Raw genomic sequence first — 21,131 nt, 5'->3', positions numbered from 1 at the left:
GTGAAGAGGCAGGAGCTGTGGGGAGCTGACTGAGAGAACAATGCAGTGGGGCTGGAGATAGGCAGAAGCTAGATCAGGTGGTGACTGACGGGGCGGTCGACTAAAGGAGTTTCTTCAGTTTTCTTTGCAAAAGGCAGCAGCAAGCCTTTGAGGGTTTTTAAGTGAAGAGAGGATATCTTAGGTCACTGCCCTCCTACTGAGGGAACAAAATACAGAATGATATACAGAAATATTTAAGTAACACTGTGTTCTCAATAATTTAGAGTGAATATTTTTTGTAAACATTTTGAAGTGCCTTGATTTTGAAAGGCATTTATAAGCTTTCCTATGAGTGTAATTCGCTCTTAATTTTTCAAACACATATACTTTTTTTGTGTTCAACCTGGCTCAGTTTTAAAAATGAAAAAAAAAAAGGCAGTGTTAAACTGCAAAACATTTAAATTGTAATTTGGGGAGGTATTTTTTCAAATGGCAAAAATTGTGTTGTAATTTTGAAATAAAATGTATTTTATTATCAGTAATACAATATTTCAGATTTTTAATTTGCGTATTTTAACCACCAATCTAACACATTTATCTTTTAAGTTTCTGAGTTAAGTTTGGGGGGTATAATAGAGATTTAATAGTTACTAAGTAAAGATATAAAAGTAATTTCTCTTAGTTTAGCTATCTTTTTGTACTTCCTTTTTGTTTATATGTTTATTCTACTATGATTCCAGTAAACTAATGCAACATAAACATTTTGGTAGCAATAAGAAACTAACTGCAGGTTACTTTTGAAAAATTTCTAAGCTTATTTTCAGGAATTTTAAGACTTGAAAAATAAAATAAATTTTATAGTCATTAAATGGGCATGGAGACCTGAAACTCTTCTTTTTTTTTTTTTTTTTTCGAGACGGAATCTCGCTGTTGCCAGGCTGCAGTGCAGTGGCGTGATCTCGGCTCACTCAACCTCCACCTCCTGCGTTCAAGTGATTCTCCTGTCTCAGCCTCCCGACTAACTGGGACTACAGGCACGTGCCTCCATGCCCAGCTAATTTTTGTATTTTTAGTTGAGGTGGTGTTTCACCATGTTGGCCGGGCTGTTCTCGAACTCCTGACCTCATGATCTACCCGCCTTGGCCTCCCAAAGTGCTGGGATTATAGGTGTGAGCCACTGCGCCCAGCCATCTCTTTTCTAATACCTGCCTGTGGTGTTTGGGAAAGGGTAATTAGTCTGATTAGAATTAGAATTTGTTTATCATTGAAGTGTTGGAAAACTTTTAAAACAATTGAATGTGATTTCCTTCCCTCTGCCAGTGTGTTTTGTATTTCTTTAGAGCTATTTGTTCATTATATAATATATAATTTGTGTCATCCTTAAATTTATAATGTAAATAAATTATAAAGAGGTGTAGATATATTCGAAAAACAGTCTTAGTTTCATTTGCTGGATTAGGTTTCTCTGATTTTTCACATGAAGAAAGCTGATGACAACTTGAGTTATTTACAAGGGAATTGGTCAGAAGTTTTCTTCAAGAAAAGTGATAAAGCTTTAAGTTGGAAAGCTTTCCAACAGGCTGAGAATATAAGGTTTATAGCAAATATTTTTCTTTAAATTTTGTTCTTCCCATGTTCAAAGAACTGACAGGGACTTAGAAAAATTAAGCTAATTCCTCCCGTGCTCTTTACACTAAAATGAATTCTAGATGAAGATTAAATGTAGAAAATCACAAAATAATGGAACAAAGCAAGGCTGAAATTTTTTATAATCTTGGGATAAAAAAGACCTAAATATAACTTTTAGTTTTGTGTAGCTTAAAATTTATTCTTATAACAAATATTATAAAGTCAATGGAAAAAAGAATATTTGTAAAATATGATAGCAGATTGCTTTTTAATTCAGTCAGATGAATACATTCACTAGAAAAATGGACAATGTGTGTGTATAGTAAATTTATGAAGGAAATACAAATAACTAATAAACATAAAAAGATACCTCTTAATGAAGAATCATTTTAATTTTCTGCCTCCTTTATGTTCAGTAGAGAATTTCACTTTGAATGCAGTAACTTAAAGTATTTATAAATCTAATTCTAGGGTTTGAAATAAAACTTTTATTAGATACTCATGTCGTTTAACAAGGCTTGTTTATCTCAGGTAGAAGGTTTTTTTTTTCCCCCCTAATGTTCTTCTAAATTGGTCAAAGTTTGGTTTCCTATTTGAAAGTAAATCTTATTTATTAGACATTTATAGTGAGATTACTATATTTATGTGTCATATCCAAAGAGCAACAGTTAATAATTTTTGGACTCGTTAGTAATATATTTTCTGACAGAAATAGTAGAAGAAAGGTTTGCCTAACTTTGTTCTTTTTCTTTATTTTTGTAGGAGCCAGCATTCGAACGTTCACTCCATTTTATTTTCTGGTGGAGCCGGTGGATACACTCTCAGTTAGAGGCTCTTCTGTTATATTAAACTGTTCAGCATATTCTGAGCCTTCTCCAAAAATTGAATGGAAAAAAGATGGAACTTTTTTAAACTTAGCATCAGATGATCGACGCCAGCTTCTCCCAGATGGATCTTTATTTATCAGCAACGTGGTGCATTCCAAACACAATAAACCTGATGAAGGTTATTATCAGTGTGTGGCCACTGTTGAGAGTCTTGGAACTATTGTCAGTAGAACAGCCAAGCTCACAGTAGCAGGTAAGGTTTAAGTGATTTTTTTTTTTTTTTTTTTTTTTGCATTTTCAAATATTTGTAACACGTACATCTTGATAAAAGCACTATTCTCTTGGAGTTTTCATTTAATTAGTAGCAACAAATGTACTCATTTAACAGATATCAACTGTGCATATACTCTGTGTATGGGACCTTGCTATAGGGTTTGCTCAGTGCCGTAGAGAATAAACTATAGCGTGTTTCCACTTGTCCGATGGCTTAATATTGCTATCAGAAGTACTGAGCAGTTCTTTTCTCCTTTTAAACGTGGAAGTGGCAGAGGAAGTGGTATAGGAAAATTAAATCACTTTGATGGCCAACTTCTATCTTACCCAGCATAACCATTTAGTATAGTTTTGTAAAACTTGAAGTAAAGTCAGAATCCTGGTTCCTTGATGCCTTAACCAAGGAAATGACATTCAATTGGATTAATTGTTTTAAAATCTAGACAGTGTATATTAAGGTGGAGAGCAGAAAGTTATAAAGAGAGGAACTTTCCCTCCTTTTCAGAGTTTCCTTATTTGAAGAATGGTGGAAAATGTAAGAAAAATAGGGATCTAGAAGAATAAGATGTGGTTTCTAAGTAAGTCATGTCTGTTTTATAGTAGATACTAGCATTCCTGAGATAGTGTTTCTTTACTTGAGTACCAGAGGAAATAGTTTTTGTGAAGGGTCATGTTATACAAAAATGTTATCGTTAAGTCCTGTATTTACTCTCACCTTGGTGAGATGCCCACGTGTGAGACAGGACCTTAGAGATAGTAGTCTCCCATCTCATTCCTACTCCAGGATTATGGTTCCCCATCTCAGGCTCACTCCAGAGTATATTTGCTCATACTTTCAGAGCACAATGGCTGTTTTTTTTTTTTCTCTTTGGGGACAAATACTCAAAGTTGAATTTGGGTGTGGCAAAAAGTTTCTGTAATTATTCCGTAGTCATAGACTGAGGATAGAAAATTTCCCTTTTCTTTCCTTCTCTCTCTCCCTCACTCCCTTCTACCCTCCCTTCTTTCCTTTCTTCCTTCTTTTCTCTTTATATTTTTCTTCCTTTTCTTTTCTTTCTCTTTTCATTTCCCTTTTCTTTTCTTTTCTTTCTTCTCTCTCCCTTAAATAATCTATTTGCCAGGCTTTCTCCAACATGTTTCTTAAATAAATTAGTATAATGACTGCCTTTACAATGTCATAATGAGGTCAGTGTTTATAATTTAAGTTCTTAAATGTCTCTTATCTGGGCTTTATTCATGGGCGCCTTCCTCTCAGCTGTCCCCCCACATACTATCATCAAATCCAGTGAATTCTGCTTCTTAATTTCTCTGTACTTAATCCACTTTCTCCTTCCCGAGGCAACTTCCAGTGTTCCCTCAGCACAGCCTTGTAAGCATCTGCCTGCTACCTTACTTTTCCCCTCCTCCAGTCCAGTCTCCAACCTGGCTAGAGTACTCTTTCTCATCCTTCAGTGATCCTCCAGTAACACCATCAAGGTAACATCTAAACTCTCAAATAACAGGCCTGTTGATTCCTTTTATGAGCTGTCCTCCACTTCTCCAACCTTATTTCTTAACATTTCACCCTGCCTCTGTCCCCACTCCTGTCCCCTACCTCCACCATCACCCTCACCACAGTTATAAGCACTGGCAGTACTGAGTGTTTTTTTCCTTTCATTTATTCTCTGCCTTCCACCCTTTGCTCATGGCATCCCCACTGCCTGTTAATTTTATCCTCCACCTTTCCTCACTTTCTTCTCCTCTGCTAAGTTTGTCCATTCTTTCTCTTAGCTTTGATACCTTCAGGAAGCATTTTTTGACCCAGTATCTAAGCCAGCAGCACCACAAAAGGTGATACATTCTGCGGTGACTGCATACAGGGTTCTGTAGGAAAGTTATTTAACCCACTCTTGGCCCTAGGTATCAGGAGTAAATAGTATCCAAGCTAAGTGATTAAATAAAAGTTCTTTTAAATAGTTGCATAGTATACATTGTCTAGATATACTTACTGTGATTTATTTGAAGATTTCTTTGTTGATGAACAGTTAAATGGATTAAATTGTTGGATATTATAGGCAATACTGTAGTGAACTGCCTTCTGCAAATCTTTATTTCTATAAAATAGATTACTGGAATTGGGATTCCTGGATCATAAGATACACTTGTGTGTGTGCGCAATTAAAAGGAACTAGTTTGTCAGTTCCTCAAAATGTTAACCATGGTGTTACCATATGACCCAGCAATTCCACTCCTAGGCATTGTGGGGTAGGTATGGGGTTATGCAGAATGACTGCAAGTGAGTACAAGATTTCTTTCTGGAATGATGAAAAGGTTCTGAAACGAGATTATGGTGATGATTACCCAACTTTATTCATATACTAAAATATATTAAATTATGTACTTTAGATAGTGAACTTTATGGTATATAAATTATATCTCAATAAAACTTAAAATTCTGCCAAATTGCCATTCTAAAAGACTCTTAGAGTTTTTTGGTTGCAAGCAGTAGTACTGATCATAGCCAAGTCAAGCAAGAAGGGAAGTTTTTAAAAGATCAGTAAATAGGTACCTCATAGAATTAAGTATGAGAGGTCTTTTTCCCTGAGCTGTCTCATTTCTCCACAACCAAAATTTCTGTTTTTTTGCCTGAGCAGTATGCTGCCTGTGGGTATTTTGTGCCCAGAGGTGGGGTAATAGGGTGCTCTATATACAGACATTGTTAATATCCTCTTGTCAACTCCAGGTCTTACTCCCACTCTCCTTTTTGTCCTGTAGTTCTCCAGAGGCAGCAGGACAACTGGCTTCCTTCTTGGGAGCGCAGGAAGCTGCAGCGTTCCCTGCCTTGATATGTCAGTTACTAGTCCTCCATCTGCTTTCCCTACTCAGAAATTTTTTGAAATCTCTTGTCTGCCAATTCTCCATATGTTTTTGTGAGCTTACATTTTAAAAATTACTAATTTTCATGAGACCTCAGGAGGAAGAATTTTTTGACTCTTAAAAATACAACTGAGCTGGGCGCAGTGGCTCACGCCTGTAATCCCAGCACTATAGGAGGCCGAGATGGGCGAATCACCTGAGGTCAGGAGTTTGAGACCAGCCTGGCCAACATGGTGAAACCCCATCTCTATTAAAAATACACACATTAGCCAGTATGCTAGTGCACGCCTGTAACCCCAGCTACTTGGGAGGCTGAGGCAGGAGAATCGTTTCAACCCTGGAAGCAAAGGTTGCAGCGAGCCAAGATTGTGCCACTGTACTCCAGCATGGGCGACAGAGTGAGACTCTGTCTCAAAAAAAAAAAAAAAAATTAAATTAAATTAAAATAGAACCATATTTTGGTTTTATTGATTAAGATTTCCTCCTTTCCCCAACTTTATTAGTTTCTGTGTTTCTCTTTGTTAATTCCTTTCTTCTGATATTCTGGTTTCTTAAAAGTAGATTTTTGATCAAATCATGGGAGCTCAAGGAAAAAAAGCAGATTTTTTGGATAATTTTATCTTTATTTTTTTTCCTGCAAAAATCCCCTTGAAATGAAAAAAAAAAAAAAAAAAAAAGGAAAAAGAAAAAGCTTATTGCAGGGCTGTAAAACCTGTGTGATTTATGTTTGGACTAATTCACCGTCATAAAACTAGAAAACCTGTAATCATTTCTCATGATTTGTTTGTTCTTCCTTGAAGAAACATTTTGTTTCATTCTGAGCATAGCATTCACTTTTTAGATATTAATTATAATAGCTAGTTAAGTGTTTATGCAATATACTATATATAAATTATTTATTTTAAGTACTTTTTTTTCTTTTAACAATCCTGTGAGGCCTGTTATTCTCATTTTACTTGTGAAGAAACTGAGTCTTAGGGAGTGGTTAAATAACTTGCAAGCTTCATACACCCATGAAGTGGTGGTGTGGGGGTTCAGATTCAGATATGTGACTTGAAAACTGATGCTCTTAGCTACTGCATCCTGTGGCATCTATATTTATGATGACATTTTTGGTTCACATTTTATTTTGAGATCATTTCAAACTTAGGGAGTAGGTACAAGAATAGAACCAAGAAATCTCATATAGCTTCACCTAGATTACCTGATTGGTAACATCTTATCATATCTGCCTTATCCCCCAAATATGCATACATCCAAATACATATTTTTTCTGAGCCATTAAGAGTAAATTGCAGACAGGTTTTCCTGTAACTGCCACCTAAATACCCACGTGTATAGTTCTTTGAAACAAGGACATTCTCCTAGATAACCACAGATATCCATCAAAATTAGGAAATTAACTGTAATACAACACTACCGTTTAATTTAGATTTCACTGATTATCTCAATAATGTTCTTTATAGTAAAAACCCAAAGCAGAGTACCCCCCGTCCTCCTCCCACACATACTCTTCTTTCTGGCCCAAGATTACATATTTCACTTAGTAGTTGTGTCTCTAAACTCTTTTGACATAACTTGGTTTTTCCTTGCCTCATTTTGGGTTTGTTCGATTTCTCCCATGAATAGATTCAGATTTCGCAGTTTTGGGAGAAATACCACAGAAGTAATGCTGTGTTCTCTGTGCATCATGCCAAGAAGCATGTGCTATTTTGTTCTGTTGCTGGTTAGGTTAACTTTTACTACCTAAGATGGTCTGTGCAGTGTTTCTCCATTGTAAAGCTTTGTACTTTTGTTAATTAGTAATGAGTATTTTGGGAAGAGATACTTTGATACTCTGTAAATATACTGTTCCTCATCACATTTTTGTTTACTAGTTTTAGTATCCATTGAGATTCATGCCTGAATCAGTTATTACTATCAAGTGGTGATTTTTCTAGTTCCATCATTTCTGTACGGTAGAGCTTTTCCTTCTCTTCCACTTACTTGTTTACATTTGCATGAACCCACAGATTCTTGTTTTATTCAGTGGGTTATAGTGCATGTTAATACCATTATCCCAGATTTAACCAGAGGAAGCTCCCTTCAGTCTGACTTCTATGCCCTTCTGATATGTCTTCATTGTTCTTTGGATACTTTTCTTTCTTTATGTTGTAAGATGTCCCAGGTTCATCTTGTACTTTCTCTCCATCTGCACTCTTAGAATTGGGCATTTCTCCAAGAATGTTATTTAGAAAAGGTAGAGACACCATATGTACCATTGCTACTGAAGTGATATCGATGCTGGACCTTCTCTGTGGACAGGGCTAGGAAGTATATAGGTGTATATATGTATATAGGTATAGCAATGAATATGTAATGACAAAATGTATAAATATTTTACACATACATAGGCACCCATATAGATTTTTATTTCTATAATTATATAAAACCATGACGTTTACACTGATACCTCCATTCTAGACCAGTACCATAGGACTTATTCTACCCATCTCCTTTTCAATGTTTGTACCTTGCTTCTCCAACTGTGAGGAATCTGATTCCATTTATCCTTAATGCATTTACTTGTTTGCCCAGTATTCCTGTATTTAGCTAATTTCTGTGGACCTTTTTCTCAACCCTGGTTCTGCCATATGTTGTAGCCATGTGGGCTGACTTGCTCCTGGCCCCCAAGACAAAATTTTAAAGTAATATTTAATTAAATTTTATTTCTTCTTTTCCTTTATTGTCCAGGTCTTCCAAGATTTACCAGCCAACCAGAACCTTCCTCAGTTTATGCTGGGAACAGCGCAATTCTGAATTGTGAAGTTAATGCAGATTTGGTCCCGTTTGTGAGGTGGGAACAGAACAGACACCCCCTTCTTCTGGATGATAGAGTTATCAAACTTCCAAGTGGAATGCTGGTTATCAGCAATGCAACTGAAGGAGATGGCGGGCTTTATCGCTGCGTAGTGGAAAGTGGTGGGCCACCAAAGTATAGTGATGAAGTTGAATTGAAGGTTCTTCCAGGTATTAACTCATTATCAGGACTGATGGTTTTATGTTTATGAATGGGTAAACATTGTTCTGTTAGAATTTTTAAAAATAATGAATATTGGCCGGGCACAGTGGCTCATGCCTGTAATCCCAGCACTTTGGGAGGTTGAAGTGGTGGATCACCTGAGGTCCAGCCTGGCCAACATAGCAAAACCCTGTCTTTACTAAAAATACAAAAATTAGCCAGGCGTGGTGGCGGGTGCCTGAAACCCCAGCTACTCTGGAGGCTGACGCAGGAAAATTGCTTGAACCCGGAAGGTGGAGGGTACAGTGAGCCGAGATTGTGACACTGCACTACAACCTGGGTAATAGAGCAAGACTCCATCTCAAAAAAAAAAAAAAAAAAAAAAAAAAAACCAATGTTAATATGTGGTATGACATTTTACTGTCAGCATAAGGAGTCTCAGTTTCTTATAGGAGTGAAAAGAAGAAAATGTGCCAGAAGATCCACTCTTTAGGGAATGCATTATTAAAAATTTAGCTCTGTATCTTTTGTCAAGCCTTCTCCCCAACAATAGGATACTTTTATTGTTAGATCGTTTCACTTATACAAATCAGATACCCATCCAGGCTAGTTCATATAAGGGATGGGTTGGGTGGTAAGTGTTAACATGGTGGCTCTAGAGGCAATGGCAGGCAAGAGTCCTTGGATCTTTATACTCCCCATTTTAGTGTAAACTCAGCTCCTATTTGAGTCTTTCTTTTTGTGTGTCTTCTCAGTTCCTGCCCCTTCTGGCATTCCTCATAATCAATTCTGTATATCTTTTCTCACTGTATAACTTCTGCTTACTCATAACTTCCTCCCACTTGTAGCTCATCGTAGCCCCTCTAGCCTTTTGGTGTTTCATGACTGTTTACCTTCTGTTCTTACTGCTAGGTGCCCCCTCCATGTTTCTCATCTCAAATTTGAGTTTCTGAATATAATTGAACCATCCCTACATTATTTGGGAAGAGTTCTATGTCTGTTAAATAGGCTCATTTTAAACCTATGGATGGGTTTGCAAAGCAGGACTGTGAGCTGCAACTCTTGAGGGTGTTCCTAATAGCCCTTCAACTGATCTTTTTAAAAATCCAGGTTCTTTTTTTTGTCGTTATCCCTCGTCAATTCTGTCTCAGTATATTCTCAGCAAGGACAGTATCTTTTAAAGTGTGTGTGTGCGCGTGTGTGCGTGTGTGTGTCTTGAGACAGGGTCTTGCCCTGTAACCCGGGCTAGAGTGCAGTGGTGTGATCCTGGTTCACTGCAGCCTTGACCTCCTGGGCTCAAGTGTTCCTCCTACCTCAGCCTCCCGAGTAGCTGGGGCTAATAGTTCACACCACCACATCCAGCTAATTTTTTTGTATTTTTTGTAGAGATGGGATTTTGCCGTATTGCCCAAGTTGGCCTTGAACTCCTGGGCTCAAGTGATTCTCCCACCTTGGCCTCCCAAAGTGCTGGGCTTACAGGTGTGAGCCACAGTGGCCAGTGTAAGGTGTATATTATTAGATCTTGTCACACCTTTGCTCAAAACTCCCTAATGGTTTTCTGTGTCATTCAGAGTTAAAGTTCTGGCCTGAAAAGATTTATAATCTTAATACCACTTTCTTGCTTTCTCTCACCTGTCACATCTCCTACTCTTCTCTCCCTCACTCGAAGATTGTGATCACTTTATGTTTCTGCGATACTCCAGATATGCTTTTGGTCATTTTCTCTACCTGGAATCCTCTTTCCTCAGATACCTGCCTGGGTCACTCTCTTACCTCTCTGCTCCAATATCACTTTATCAGTGAAGCCTTTCTTGAACACTGTGTTTAAAACAACAATCTTTGATTTCCACCCCCAGTGTTTTCTCCTTCTACCTTCATTTTACTTCAGAACGTATCACCATCTGACATATTCTATCTTACTTGTCTGTCTCCCTCGTTAGTACGTAAACTCAACCAGAGCAGGGAATTTTGTCTGCTGCCAAAAACACTTTCTGGCATATAGAAGCCAGTAATATTTGCTATGAATTTGTTTAATTGATTCTTATCAAAATTTGATTAAAATATACCTAAGTAATTCAAGGTGAATTTTAAAAAAGAACTATTGCCATATACCAATATCGTTCAGCCTGCTTGCTCACTTGCTTTTACATGACAGAGGTAAGAACTTCTCAACACCTAGGGTAGCATTTAAGCAAATCCTCAAAATGGGATCCAAGAAAACAAGGTTTGTAGTGTCAAAAGATGAGATCACTACTCAACATCTGAAACAAAAACATAACGTGGAATATTTTGCTTACTTAAGTAAGGGAGAGTTGTGCTCGTCAAACATAGTTGTCTTGAGCAAAGCTAAGTCCTGATCTCCTATAGAATTTTTCAGAAGACATTGTTTTGGGTTGTACTGGTTAAGAGACAGAGGTGGATTAATGTCAGTCATAGAAACATATTTTGTGGTTGATTACGGAGGTGGGAGCAAGTTAACGTCAACCTTAAAAGCAAATGACTGTACCATTAGTTGGCTGACTTTCAAAGCCTGAGCTTGTTTGGCTTTCAAAGGCACGTTCACCCTTGTGAGTTGTCAGTAATCGATTAGGCAATGTTTCCTTGTTACCATGGCCACAGGACTGTCACTAATAGGTTAGACAAGTTTAAGGCTAGTCCTGGAGGTTGTTATCGTGGCTGTAGAACATCTTTTCCAAAGCATGTGAGCACAAGAGTCACATCTCTTCGGCCTGAGACCTTTTTTGTCAAAACTCAATGTTAAGTTAATATTACCCTATTGAGGAGAGAACTCTATCTTCTGCCCACAAGAGTGTGGCCTTTCCATGTTTCCACAAGAGGACAACTCTATAAAGTGAACACACATTAATTCTAATGTCTGAATAAGAAATATACAAATATAGTAGTAGCTAGATGGTTGCTCAATTACAAAATCAAGGGATTGACAGACTAAGTGAGCAAGTTAAAGAGATGAAACTCTGAAAGCTTTTCAGAAATAATACACAGATACAGGAAAGAAAGGAAACATCTTATCCCTGTGAGTATGGATAAGGATACCAAGGAGGAAGATGCCAAGGGTCCTGAGCTTACTCAGTCTCCGCTGTTTGTACCACTCATATGGCTTTTATCTTATCTTTCAACGTGAAGGGGATTCATGTCAAATATCCCTCAATTGATTGAGAAGTACATACCCTGAAGGCAGGAGCGGTACGTTATATGTCCTTAAGACCCCTAAAGAGGCTAGCACAATGCTTTGCACATAGAATTTGTTTGAGAAGTGTTTGCTAATTTGAATGGAAATCTTTATATTATTTTTGCTTAAAATATTTTGTCATATAAAGCCACACAGACTGAATAAGAATTAGTCGTTCCTCAAGATTAAAGCGGTAAATTGCTCTGTCTTTTGTGTGTGTGTGTGGGTGGGGGTAATGATGGGGTCTTGCTATATTGCCTACCCTAGTCTCAAACTCCTGGGCTCAAGCAGTCCTCCCTCCTCAGTCTCCCAAAGTGATGGGATTACAGGTGTGAGCCACCATGCCCGGCTTGTTTTGTCCTTTATTTAATTATTGTCTTTTGTTAATTTGTTGTTTTGTTTTGGCTTTTTTTTTTTTCTTTTAGATACTGAGGTGACATCAGACTTGGTGTTTTTGAAACAGCCTTCTCCCTTAGTCAGAGTCATTGGTCAGGATGTAGTGTTGCCATGTGTTGCTTCAGGACTTCCTACTCCAACCATTAAATGGATGAAAAATGAGGAGGCACTTGACACAGAGAGGTAAGTGTTGTCTGCCTAAAAGCCTTTTTCAGCCTTAGCTTAAGACTTTGTCTAATCCCATTTGGGACTACTGACTAATTTTAAAAGATTATCAACTTTATTTAAACACATCATAATGCTCATATATCATCCTTGAAATATGTTTATGTGATATATATGATTAGGATATTTAAAGAAAAAGATAATTTCAAAATATTAAGAGATAATTAATTATTCCCTTTGTTCCTGTTGAAGCCGCAGTGTATTCAGCTTAAGGCTTCAGGATTTTTTTTTTTTCCCATGTTTTTTTTTTTTTTTTTTTTTTTTTTTATTATACTTTAAGTTCTAAGGGTACATGTGCATAACGTGCAGGTTTGTTACATATGTATGCTTGTGCCATGTTGCTGTGCTGCACCCATCAACTCGTCAGCACCCATCAACTCGTCATTTACATCAGGTATAACTCCCAATGCAATCCCTCCCCCCTCCCCCCTCCCCCCTCCCCATGATAGGCCCCGGTGTGTGATGTTCCCCTTCCCGAGTCCAAGTGATCTCATTGTTCAGTTCCCACCTATGAGTGAGAACATGCGGTGTTTGGTTTTCTGTTCTTGTGATAGTTTGCTAAGAATGATGGTTTCCAGCTGCATCCATGTCCCTACAAAGGACACAAACTCATCCTTTTTTATGGCTGCATAGTATTCCATGGTGTATATGTGCCACATTTTCTTAATCCAGTCTGTCACTGATGGACATTTGGGTTGATTCCAAGTCTTTGCTATTGTGAATAGTGCCGCAATAAACATACGTGTGCATGTGTCTTTATAGCAGCATGTTTTATAATCCTTTGGGTATATACCCAGTAATGGGATGGCTGGGTCATATGGTACATCTAGTTCTAGATCCTTGAGGAATCGCTTCAGGATTTTCTTCCCTAAATTTTTGCAGGAGCTTTGGTCCTGAGTAGCCTGAGTCTTCTTACTCATTCTCATATGCATTTCGTTGACAGTAGTTTTTCCATTGCACAATCAGTATGAGAAATTGGGCTGGGCACGGTGGCTCACGCCTGTAATCCCAGCACTTTGGGAGGTTGAGGCGGGCAGATCACGAGGTCGGGAGATCAAGACCATCCTGGCTAACACAATGAAACCCTGTCTCTACTAAAAATACAAAAAATTAGCCAGGCGTTGTGGCATGTGCCTGTAGTCCCAGCTACTCGGGAGGCTGAGGTGGGAGAATCACTTGAACCCAGGAGATGGAGGTTGCAGTGACCCGAGATCGCACCACTGCACTCCAGCCTGGGCAACAAGAGCAAAACTCCGTCTCAAAAAAGAAAAAAGAAAAAAAAAAAAAGGAAAGAAACTGTATTCCTCATCCTGTTGTTTTTGCCTTTTGAAATCCTATCAGAAATCATAAATTCTTCATCTTTCACAAAATACCAACCACCTCACTCTCCTTCCTGTCTCCTCTCATTACTCCCTTATGCAATGGGTGCTTTTCTCAGATGTATTCTCATAAGAGATGTGGGGTGGTGGTAGGTAGGTATGTTTTTGCTTCCAAAATAATGTTATCTTGTACACTGTAGGATGTTTACTGGCATCCCTGCCTTCTACCCATAGGTGGCAATAGCACTTCCAAATTGTGACAACCAAAAATGTCCCTAGATACTGTGAGATAGTCCTTGGGAAACAAAATTGCCCCCAGTTGAGGACCATTGTTCTACAGCAGTCCTGTTCAATTGAAGTATAACACAAGCCACACATGTAATTTAAAAATGTCTTATAGCCATGTTTTTAAAAAGTAAGAAGTACATGTACAATAATAAATATAATAGTAATATTTTATGTGATGTACCAGTTAATATGAAATGTAGTTCTACCAAAACAATAAAGTTTGTGTTTAGTGGGAAACATTTAACACAGCTTTAGCTTGTACATTTATTTTAAAATTTCAGAAATTCAGTTCTGCAGTTATACAGGCCACATTTCAGGTAGCCACATGTGGCTAGTGGCTATTGATTTGGACAGGGCAGGTCTAGAGTTTCTCAGTTGTGTAATCAAAAGTGGACAGTTTTAATTTGTATAGTTCAGTAGCCAAAATGTAGAAATGGGTATCTGTCTAGTTACCTGGGTGATCAGCCTACAATGATCACTGGGGATGATGGAATACAGTCAGATTGTTCCCCACGTGCCCCATTAGCAAAACATGCCATTCTCCCCAACATCACCTGATTTCTTTCGCATCATCCATCCACTCAGCAACTTCCTCTCTCCACATTTTGCTTCCTCCCTACTCCTTTCTACATTTTGCTTCCTTTCTACTCCTCTTTCCAGCTAAATACTATATAAGCAAAGAATTTATAAGACTTCAATTTTTTTTTTTTTTTTTTTTTGCCAACTGAAACATAGGGAACCTTAAAATAGGGATAAACGTGAAGTTCTTACAGTAGAAATTTTAATTGGCTATATGTTAGAACAAAATCTTTATCAGGAGTAGGAAGGCTGAAATATGTTATTTTAAAACATATTTTGTCATGAAGGGATATTCTGAAGATATAAAACTTATATATAATGATTTTTTATGTCAGAAATAAATGTGAGGCTTTCTATGATTCTCATTTGTTCAGTAATTACTCAACAAATATTTATCAAATGCTGACTATGTCATGCATGTTCCAGGTGCTGGGAGTAGAGTAGTGAAGCAAATGGAGTTCTTGATCGCATAGAGCTTATATTCTAGTGGGAAAGAGTCAGATAATAAGTAAAAATAAAAAATGTCAGGTTATGGTAAGTGCTATGAAGATTAAGACAAATTATATCAGGAGTGCCAAGAGAAATAGAGATAGGATTGCTATTTTATACAACGTGTTAGAGAATTGTTCTTTTAGTAGAATGATTCTCAGACTGGGGTCTGAGTGGGCCAGGGTATGCACATCATGATAGAAAAGTTTCATATCTTCCTGAAACATCCAATTTTATTCAGAGATATCCTTGGGAGCAGATGATTTTTAGTGAATATGTCGTGGTTAGTAATACTCCTCTGAATTTTAAGGATAAAGCGGTAGACTTTGAAGATTGAGTTGACTTATTTCTGCCTTTAGTTCTGTAGGCTCCTGAATACTCAGGTTAGGTGGCTGAAAAGTCTGAGAAGCACTGCCTTGGTATGTCACTGTCTCGAGAAGTTTCAGAAGAAAATAAGAGCAGGACAGTGTTGGTGGTGTTCACATTGGTCTATCCAGACTCTAGCACAGTGCCTGGCACATAACTGGGGAGGGGAAGTGGTGGCCAATATATTTAGCTTGAATAACCCAAAGTAATGTAGGAAAATATAAGTAAGTGAATGAAGCACAGGAGTGCTTTTGGTTGGATGTATGTAATTACTCAAAATATCTTTGTTTCTGCTAGAGCCTTATGAGATATGTAGATAGGCCTTAGCCAATAAATGATCTAGACCCCAAATTAGAGGATTAGAAGTTGAAAGAAAAAAGTGGCTAGAAATTCAGATAGTGTTGGGCTGGCTCTAGTAAAAAAAAGATCTTAAATAACTAAATGTCCTTTTTTATTACTAATCTTAAGACTTCTTTGAAAGTGAACTTAAAAACATTTCCATGACTTTTATAAATGTCCAAGAATTGATCTATATATTTAACCTTTGATCAAATTTGTTCAGATTTACAATAATTATAGCTAATGAAAGAGGGGGGTCGAAATGGATCCCATTCACTAAGTAGTTTTAATTTAAAGGGAGAGAATCCGGAAAATATAAATGCTAACGTTCAAGATGATTGACAGAAAAATGTAATTTAGTAGTCAAATAACGTTATCTTTTAATGGAATGATAGATCTGAACCCCACTGCAAAGGAACAGGTTAAAATGCTTGATATTATTACAATTGACAGTAGTAGAAAAATAAGGTTATTTAAAAAACAAATGAAAGACTTCCACTTCTAGGAAAATTGAGTAGATATATTTTTCCCTATTCCTTTTGCTAAATACACCCAAAAACCCGGGATGTTACATGTGAAACAAACATAAGAAGACTCTGAAAGGTAGAGAGAGAAAAATTGAGATTGAGTGGCTAGGGAGCTTGAGACCCAAGGAACAGCATGATTGTTAGTTCTTTTTTATATTTCTTGCGACAGAGTCTTGCTCTGTTGCCCAGGCTGGAGTGTGGTGGTGTGCTTTTGGCTCACCGCAGCCTCCGCTTCCAGGATCAAATGAGTAGCTGGGATTATAGGCATGTGTCACCACTGCCAGCTAATTTTTGTATTTTTAGTAGAGACAGGGTTTCGCCATGTTGGCCAGGCTGGTCTCAAACTCCTGGCCTCAAATGATCCACCCATCTTGGCCTCCCAAAATGCTGGGATTACATATGTGCATTACTGCGCCCAGCCAACTTGGTGGTTAGTTCTGTGGGCTCAGGTTCCCCTCCGCCCCACAAGACCCTGTCAGGAACCTGAGCTGTGTTTTGCCTCATATGTACCAGACTTGGAGCTAAAGAACCCAGCAACCTGGAAACCCTAATAGGCACAAACAAAAAAAGCCTCAACAGAAGGTGCTCTCTAGCCAAAGGGGCAGGAAAAGGGCATCTCACCAAGACAAAAGCTGTTAGACTGTACTTACTCCTACTCCAGTCACACACCACAGAAGAAACTGTGGCCCCACCCTACCATGCCAGTCAAAGACCATGCCAGGAGCCTAGATTTCCACCCTTCCCAGGTTGTAGCGAGGCATCTCAGCCTCCTTGCTAAGTGGTGTCAGAGTTGGAGTAGGGAGCCAAGACTTTTATCCTAGCCAGGCAGTAATGAGGCCCCTCCCATGTCAGTAGAGAACACATGGAGAGCCTCGACTTTCACCCCATCCAGCCGTAAAAGGCAACCCTTCCTTTCACACTGGGGTGGTATCAAAGGAGGCCCAGTGGAGAGTCAAGGCTTTACCATCATGTAGTAGCAAGGCCCCCTCCGTGGTGTCAACACCATGTGACCATGTAGGGGAACAATAATGAGACAGTCCTACCCCTTCTACCCAGGGAGGCATCAGCGGAGGCCTAGGGGGGTGCTGGAACTCCCAACCCTGCTGAGAAGCAATGAGGAAACCCCTCCCCACTTACATGTTAGTGGAGGCTGAGTGGGAAACCTGAACTGACAGTAATGAGACAGCACTCCCACCCCCCACCCACTTTCTCTGCTAGTGTGGTGTTAGAAGAAGAGAGCTAAAACAGGATTAAATAAGATCCAGAGTGTCATAACATAATACCTAAAATATCCAGGTTTCAGTTGAACATAATACATCATACCAAGAACCAGGAAAACCTCAGCTGAAAGGAGAAAAGGCAGTGACAGAGATTTTAGAATTATCTGACAAAGATTGTAAAGCAGTCATCAAAGAATCGCTTCAGTGAACAATTATAAACACATTTGAAGCAAATGGAAAAATAGAAATCTCAGTGAAGAAAAAGGTCTCCTCAATGCAGATTTGAAAAACTTTACTCTCTTTCAAATAACAACAAACAAAAAACTAAATTAAACAGTTCTCTTTTTTGGTTTTCTCTTCATTCTTACCACCCTAAAGAAGTTGTCTTTAACATCTGTTTTCTTCTCAGTTTCTTTATCTAATGTATCTACAAGATTTTACCTCCTACATGACTCTGGAATCCATCCATGAATTAACCACGTGCCTTATTCTAAGTTACAGTCTCTGCAGTGGCCTCCTAATTGTTCTTCCCACTTGTACTCTGGCCTCATTCCAGATACACCTTCACACTCCTGCCAGAGCAGTCTTTTCAAAGCTCTCATTTTACCACAGCACTCTCAACCCCCTACCCACTTTTAAAAATGTTTAGTGGATTTCCATTGTTCTTAGGTTAAGGACCCAAATTCTTAAAACGGTTTTCAAAGCCTTAGGCAGTCTGGCTCCATCCTCATCCTCCTCTCTTTTCTTACACTTTGCCACACTGATTTCTCTTAGATCCCCAAACCACTGTGATCCTTTCTGCCACAGTTAATTTGCATGTGCTAGTCTGTCTTTCTGAAATACTTTTCCCACCTCATTTTAGTTAGCTTCTACTCGTTCTTCAGATCTCAGCTTAGGGGTTACTTTGTCAGGAAAATCTCTCCTCGTCCCTAATTTCCTGGCAGGTTCTTTTGCTATACCGTTTTGTAGAGTTATCTTCTGTGTCTGTGTTTCCCACTTGAGATGCATGACAGCACTGATTGTGTTTTTGCTCAGTGCTATATCCCGAGCTGCTACCTGACACATATGGACACACCAATAAATATTTGTTAAATGAATGAGTAAATCTCTCTCCTTACCTTCTTTATCCAACTTTTAAAGAGTAGTCAATACTTTTTTGCTTTCTTTTTGTCCCTATTGTTACAGCCATAGGTAGTCTTTTGCTCTTTAATTCTGGACCATGTAATTATATAATCAAACTTCTGCTTCAGTGTTTTCCCACTTTCTTTTGTTTCTTCACAGAAGTCTGATTGTGTCATTACTCTGCTCAAAAGCCTTTCCCTAAGACCTGAAACCATAAAAATTCTAGAAGATAACATTCAAAAAACCCTTCTAGACATTGGCTTAGGCAAAGACTTCATGACCCTGAACGCAAAAACAAACACAAAAAAAAGAAAGATAAATAGATGGTACTTAATTTAAAAAGCTTCCGCACAGCAAAAGAAATAATTAGTAAACAGACAACCCACAGAGTGGGAGAAAAGCTTCACAATCTATACATCCGACAAAGGACTAATATCCAGAAGCTACAAGAACTCAAACAAATCAGTGAGAAAAAAACAAGCAATGCCATCAAAAAGTGGGCTGAGGACATGAATAGACAGTTCTCAAAAGAAGATATACAAATGGCCAACAAACATGAAAAAATGCTCAACATCATTAATGATGAGGGAAATGCAAATCAAAGCCACAGTGCGAAACCGCCTTCCTCCTGCAAGAATGGCCATAATCAAAAAATCAGAAAGTAATAGATCTTGACATGGATGTGGTGAAAAGGGAGCACTTTTACACTGCTGGTGGGAATGTAAGCTAGTACAACCACTGTGGAAAACAGTGTGGAGATTCTGTAAAGAACTACAAGTAGATCTATCATTTGATCCAGCAATCCCATTCCTGTATCTATAATGAGGAATAGAAGTCATTATACAAAAAAGATACTGCACATGCATGTTATAGCAGCACAATTTGCAATTGCAAAAATATGGAACCAGCCCAAATGCCCATCAATTGATGAGTGAATAAAGAAATTGTGGTATAAATATATACTACTCAGCCATAAAATTGAATGAAATAACACCATTCACAGCAACCTGGATTGAATGGGAGACCATTATTTTAAGTGAAGTAACTCAGGAATGGAAAACCAAACATCCTGTGTTCTCACTCATAAGTGGGAGCTAAGCTATGAAGATGCAAAGGCATAAGAATGATACAGTGGACTTTGCGGATTCGGGGGAAAGGGTGGGGGGGTGCTGAGGGATAAAAGGCTACACGTTGGGTGCAGTGTACACTGCTTGGGTGATGGTTGCACCAAAATCTCAGAAATCGCCACTAAAGAACTTTTTCATGTAACCAAACACAACCTGTTCCCCAAAAACCTATTGAAATAATTTTTTTCAAAGCCTTTCCCCTTGGTCAAAAAAGAAAAGTTCTCCTTAGCACACCAGCCTCTTCCAGACTGACCCTAGACTACTCAGGGATACCTTATGCGCAGGAACACTGAGTTTACTTGAGTCCATTGGCTGTATATATTTTTTCACATTGGTTTTTTTCTTTGCATCTTTGAATTTTGGAGTTCCAAAGGCTTGATGGTCTTTTTACTGTGAGCCATGAACTAGTTGAATGAATTAATTCTGCCAAGCAAATGGACATTAATTCTTCCAGGCTTTTTTTAAAGGGAGTAAAATCAATCCCATGAAGAAAGACTGACTGCTACGCTACTGGTATGCCAAATATCAGGCATATCAAGTATCAACAATATTTTTTAGTATAGTTATTAGATATAAATTACTATATCTCGCTTTCAAAAATAACAGCTAGTGTTTCAAATTTTGTTCATCTCAGCTGGGTATCATGTATACATTGCTGATTTTTCATTTCATGAACATTAAGTTTTTTGTTTCTGAAACTTAGTAAATTTTATCCAGGTATAAAGTGTAGGATTTTAATTTTTGTAAATTTTTCTTATTTTGTGAGGCATCAAAGACCTGTCTTATCTCTCCATTTATTTCATCCCAGTCATTCCTGCTCTATTCCATTATATAATATCTTGCTTCTCTGTTTCACCAGGTAAACCTGGGATTTAAGGGTGTAATTAAAACATTTCTGATAGGAAGGTTGCTTGATAAAGGTTAGTCATTACCTTGCAGGGTCGTATTTCTTGGAGAAGTCACCAAATCTGATTCTGGCTTTCAGCTTTCTATGTCAAGAAACTTAATCATGTTTATCAGATTCAGGAAGACTAATTACCTAGACTTTACAATGTGATGAAATTTAAGCCAGACTAGCACTTCGTTTACCTAGAATGAGAATTACGAATGTGGCCAAGACTGTATAGTCATTTCCTCTGATTTTTATTACCCTTATAAGGAAATCTTTTTTTTTTTTTTTTGAGATGGGGTCTCGCTGTGTCACCCAGGCTGGAGTGCAGTGGCATGATCTTGGCTTACTGCAACCTCCGCTTCCCGGGTTCAAGCAGTTCTCCTGCCTCAACTTCTGAGTAGCTGGGATTACAGGCATGCACCACCACACCTGGCTAATTTTTGTATTTTTAGTAGAGACGGGGTTTCTCCTGTAATCCCAGCACTTT

At 38.2% G+C, this 21,131-nt stretch overlaps 1 protein-coding gene across 8 annotated transcripts in view; it reads left to right on the top strand.

Moving 5' to 3' along the window:
* Positions 1–21,131, top strand: part of NEO1 (neogenin 1) — a 266,759-nt gene that overhangs the window by 68,941 nt on the left and 176,687 nt on the right. For all 8 annotated transcript variants that reach the window (XM_021940692.2, XM_021940691.2, XM_021940696.2 and 5 more), the window contains exons 2-4: positions 2,371–2,688; positions 8,298–8,573; positions 12,181–12,334. In XM_021940692.2, the coding sequence (XP_021796384.1) occupies positions 2,371–2,688; positions 8,298–8,573; positions 12,181–12,334 (748 nt within the window). The remainder of the gene's footprint in view (positions 1–2,370; positions 2,689–8,297; positions 8,574–12,180; positions 12,335–21,131) is intronic.

The sequence above is a fragment of the Papio anubis genome, chromosome 7 (genome assembly GCF_008728515.1).
Source record: "Papio anubis isolate 15944 chromosome 7, Panubis1.0, whole genome shotgun sequence".
Lineage (NCBI taxonomy): Eukaryota > Metazoa > Chordata > Mammalia > Primates > Cercopithecidae > Papio > Papio anubis.
The sequence above is the reverse complement of the archived record's forward strand: the minus strand, read 5'-3'. Positions and strand labels throughout refer to the sequence as shown.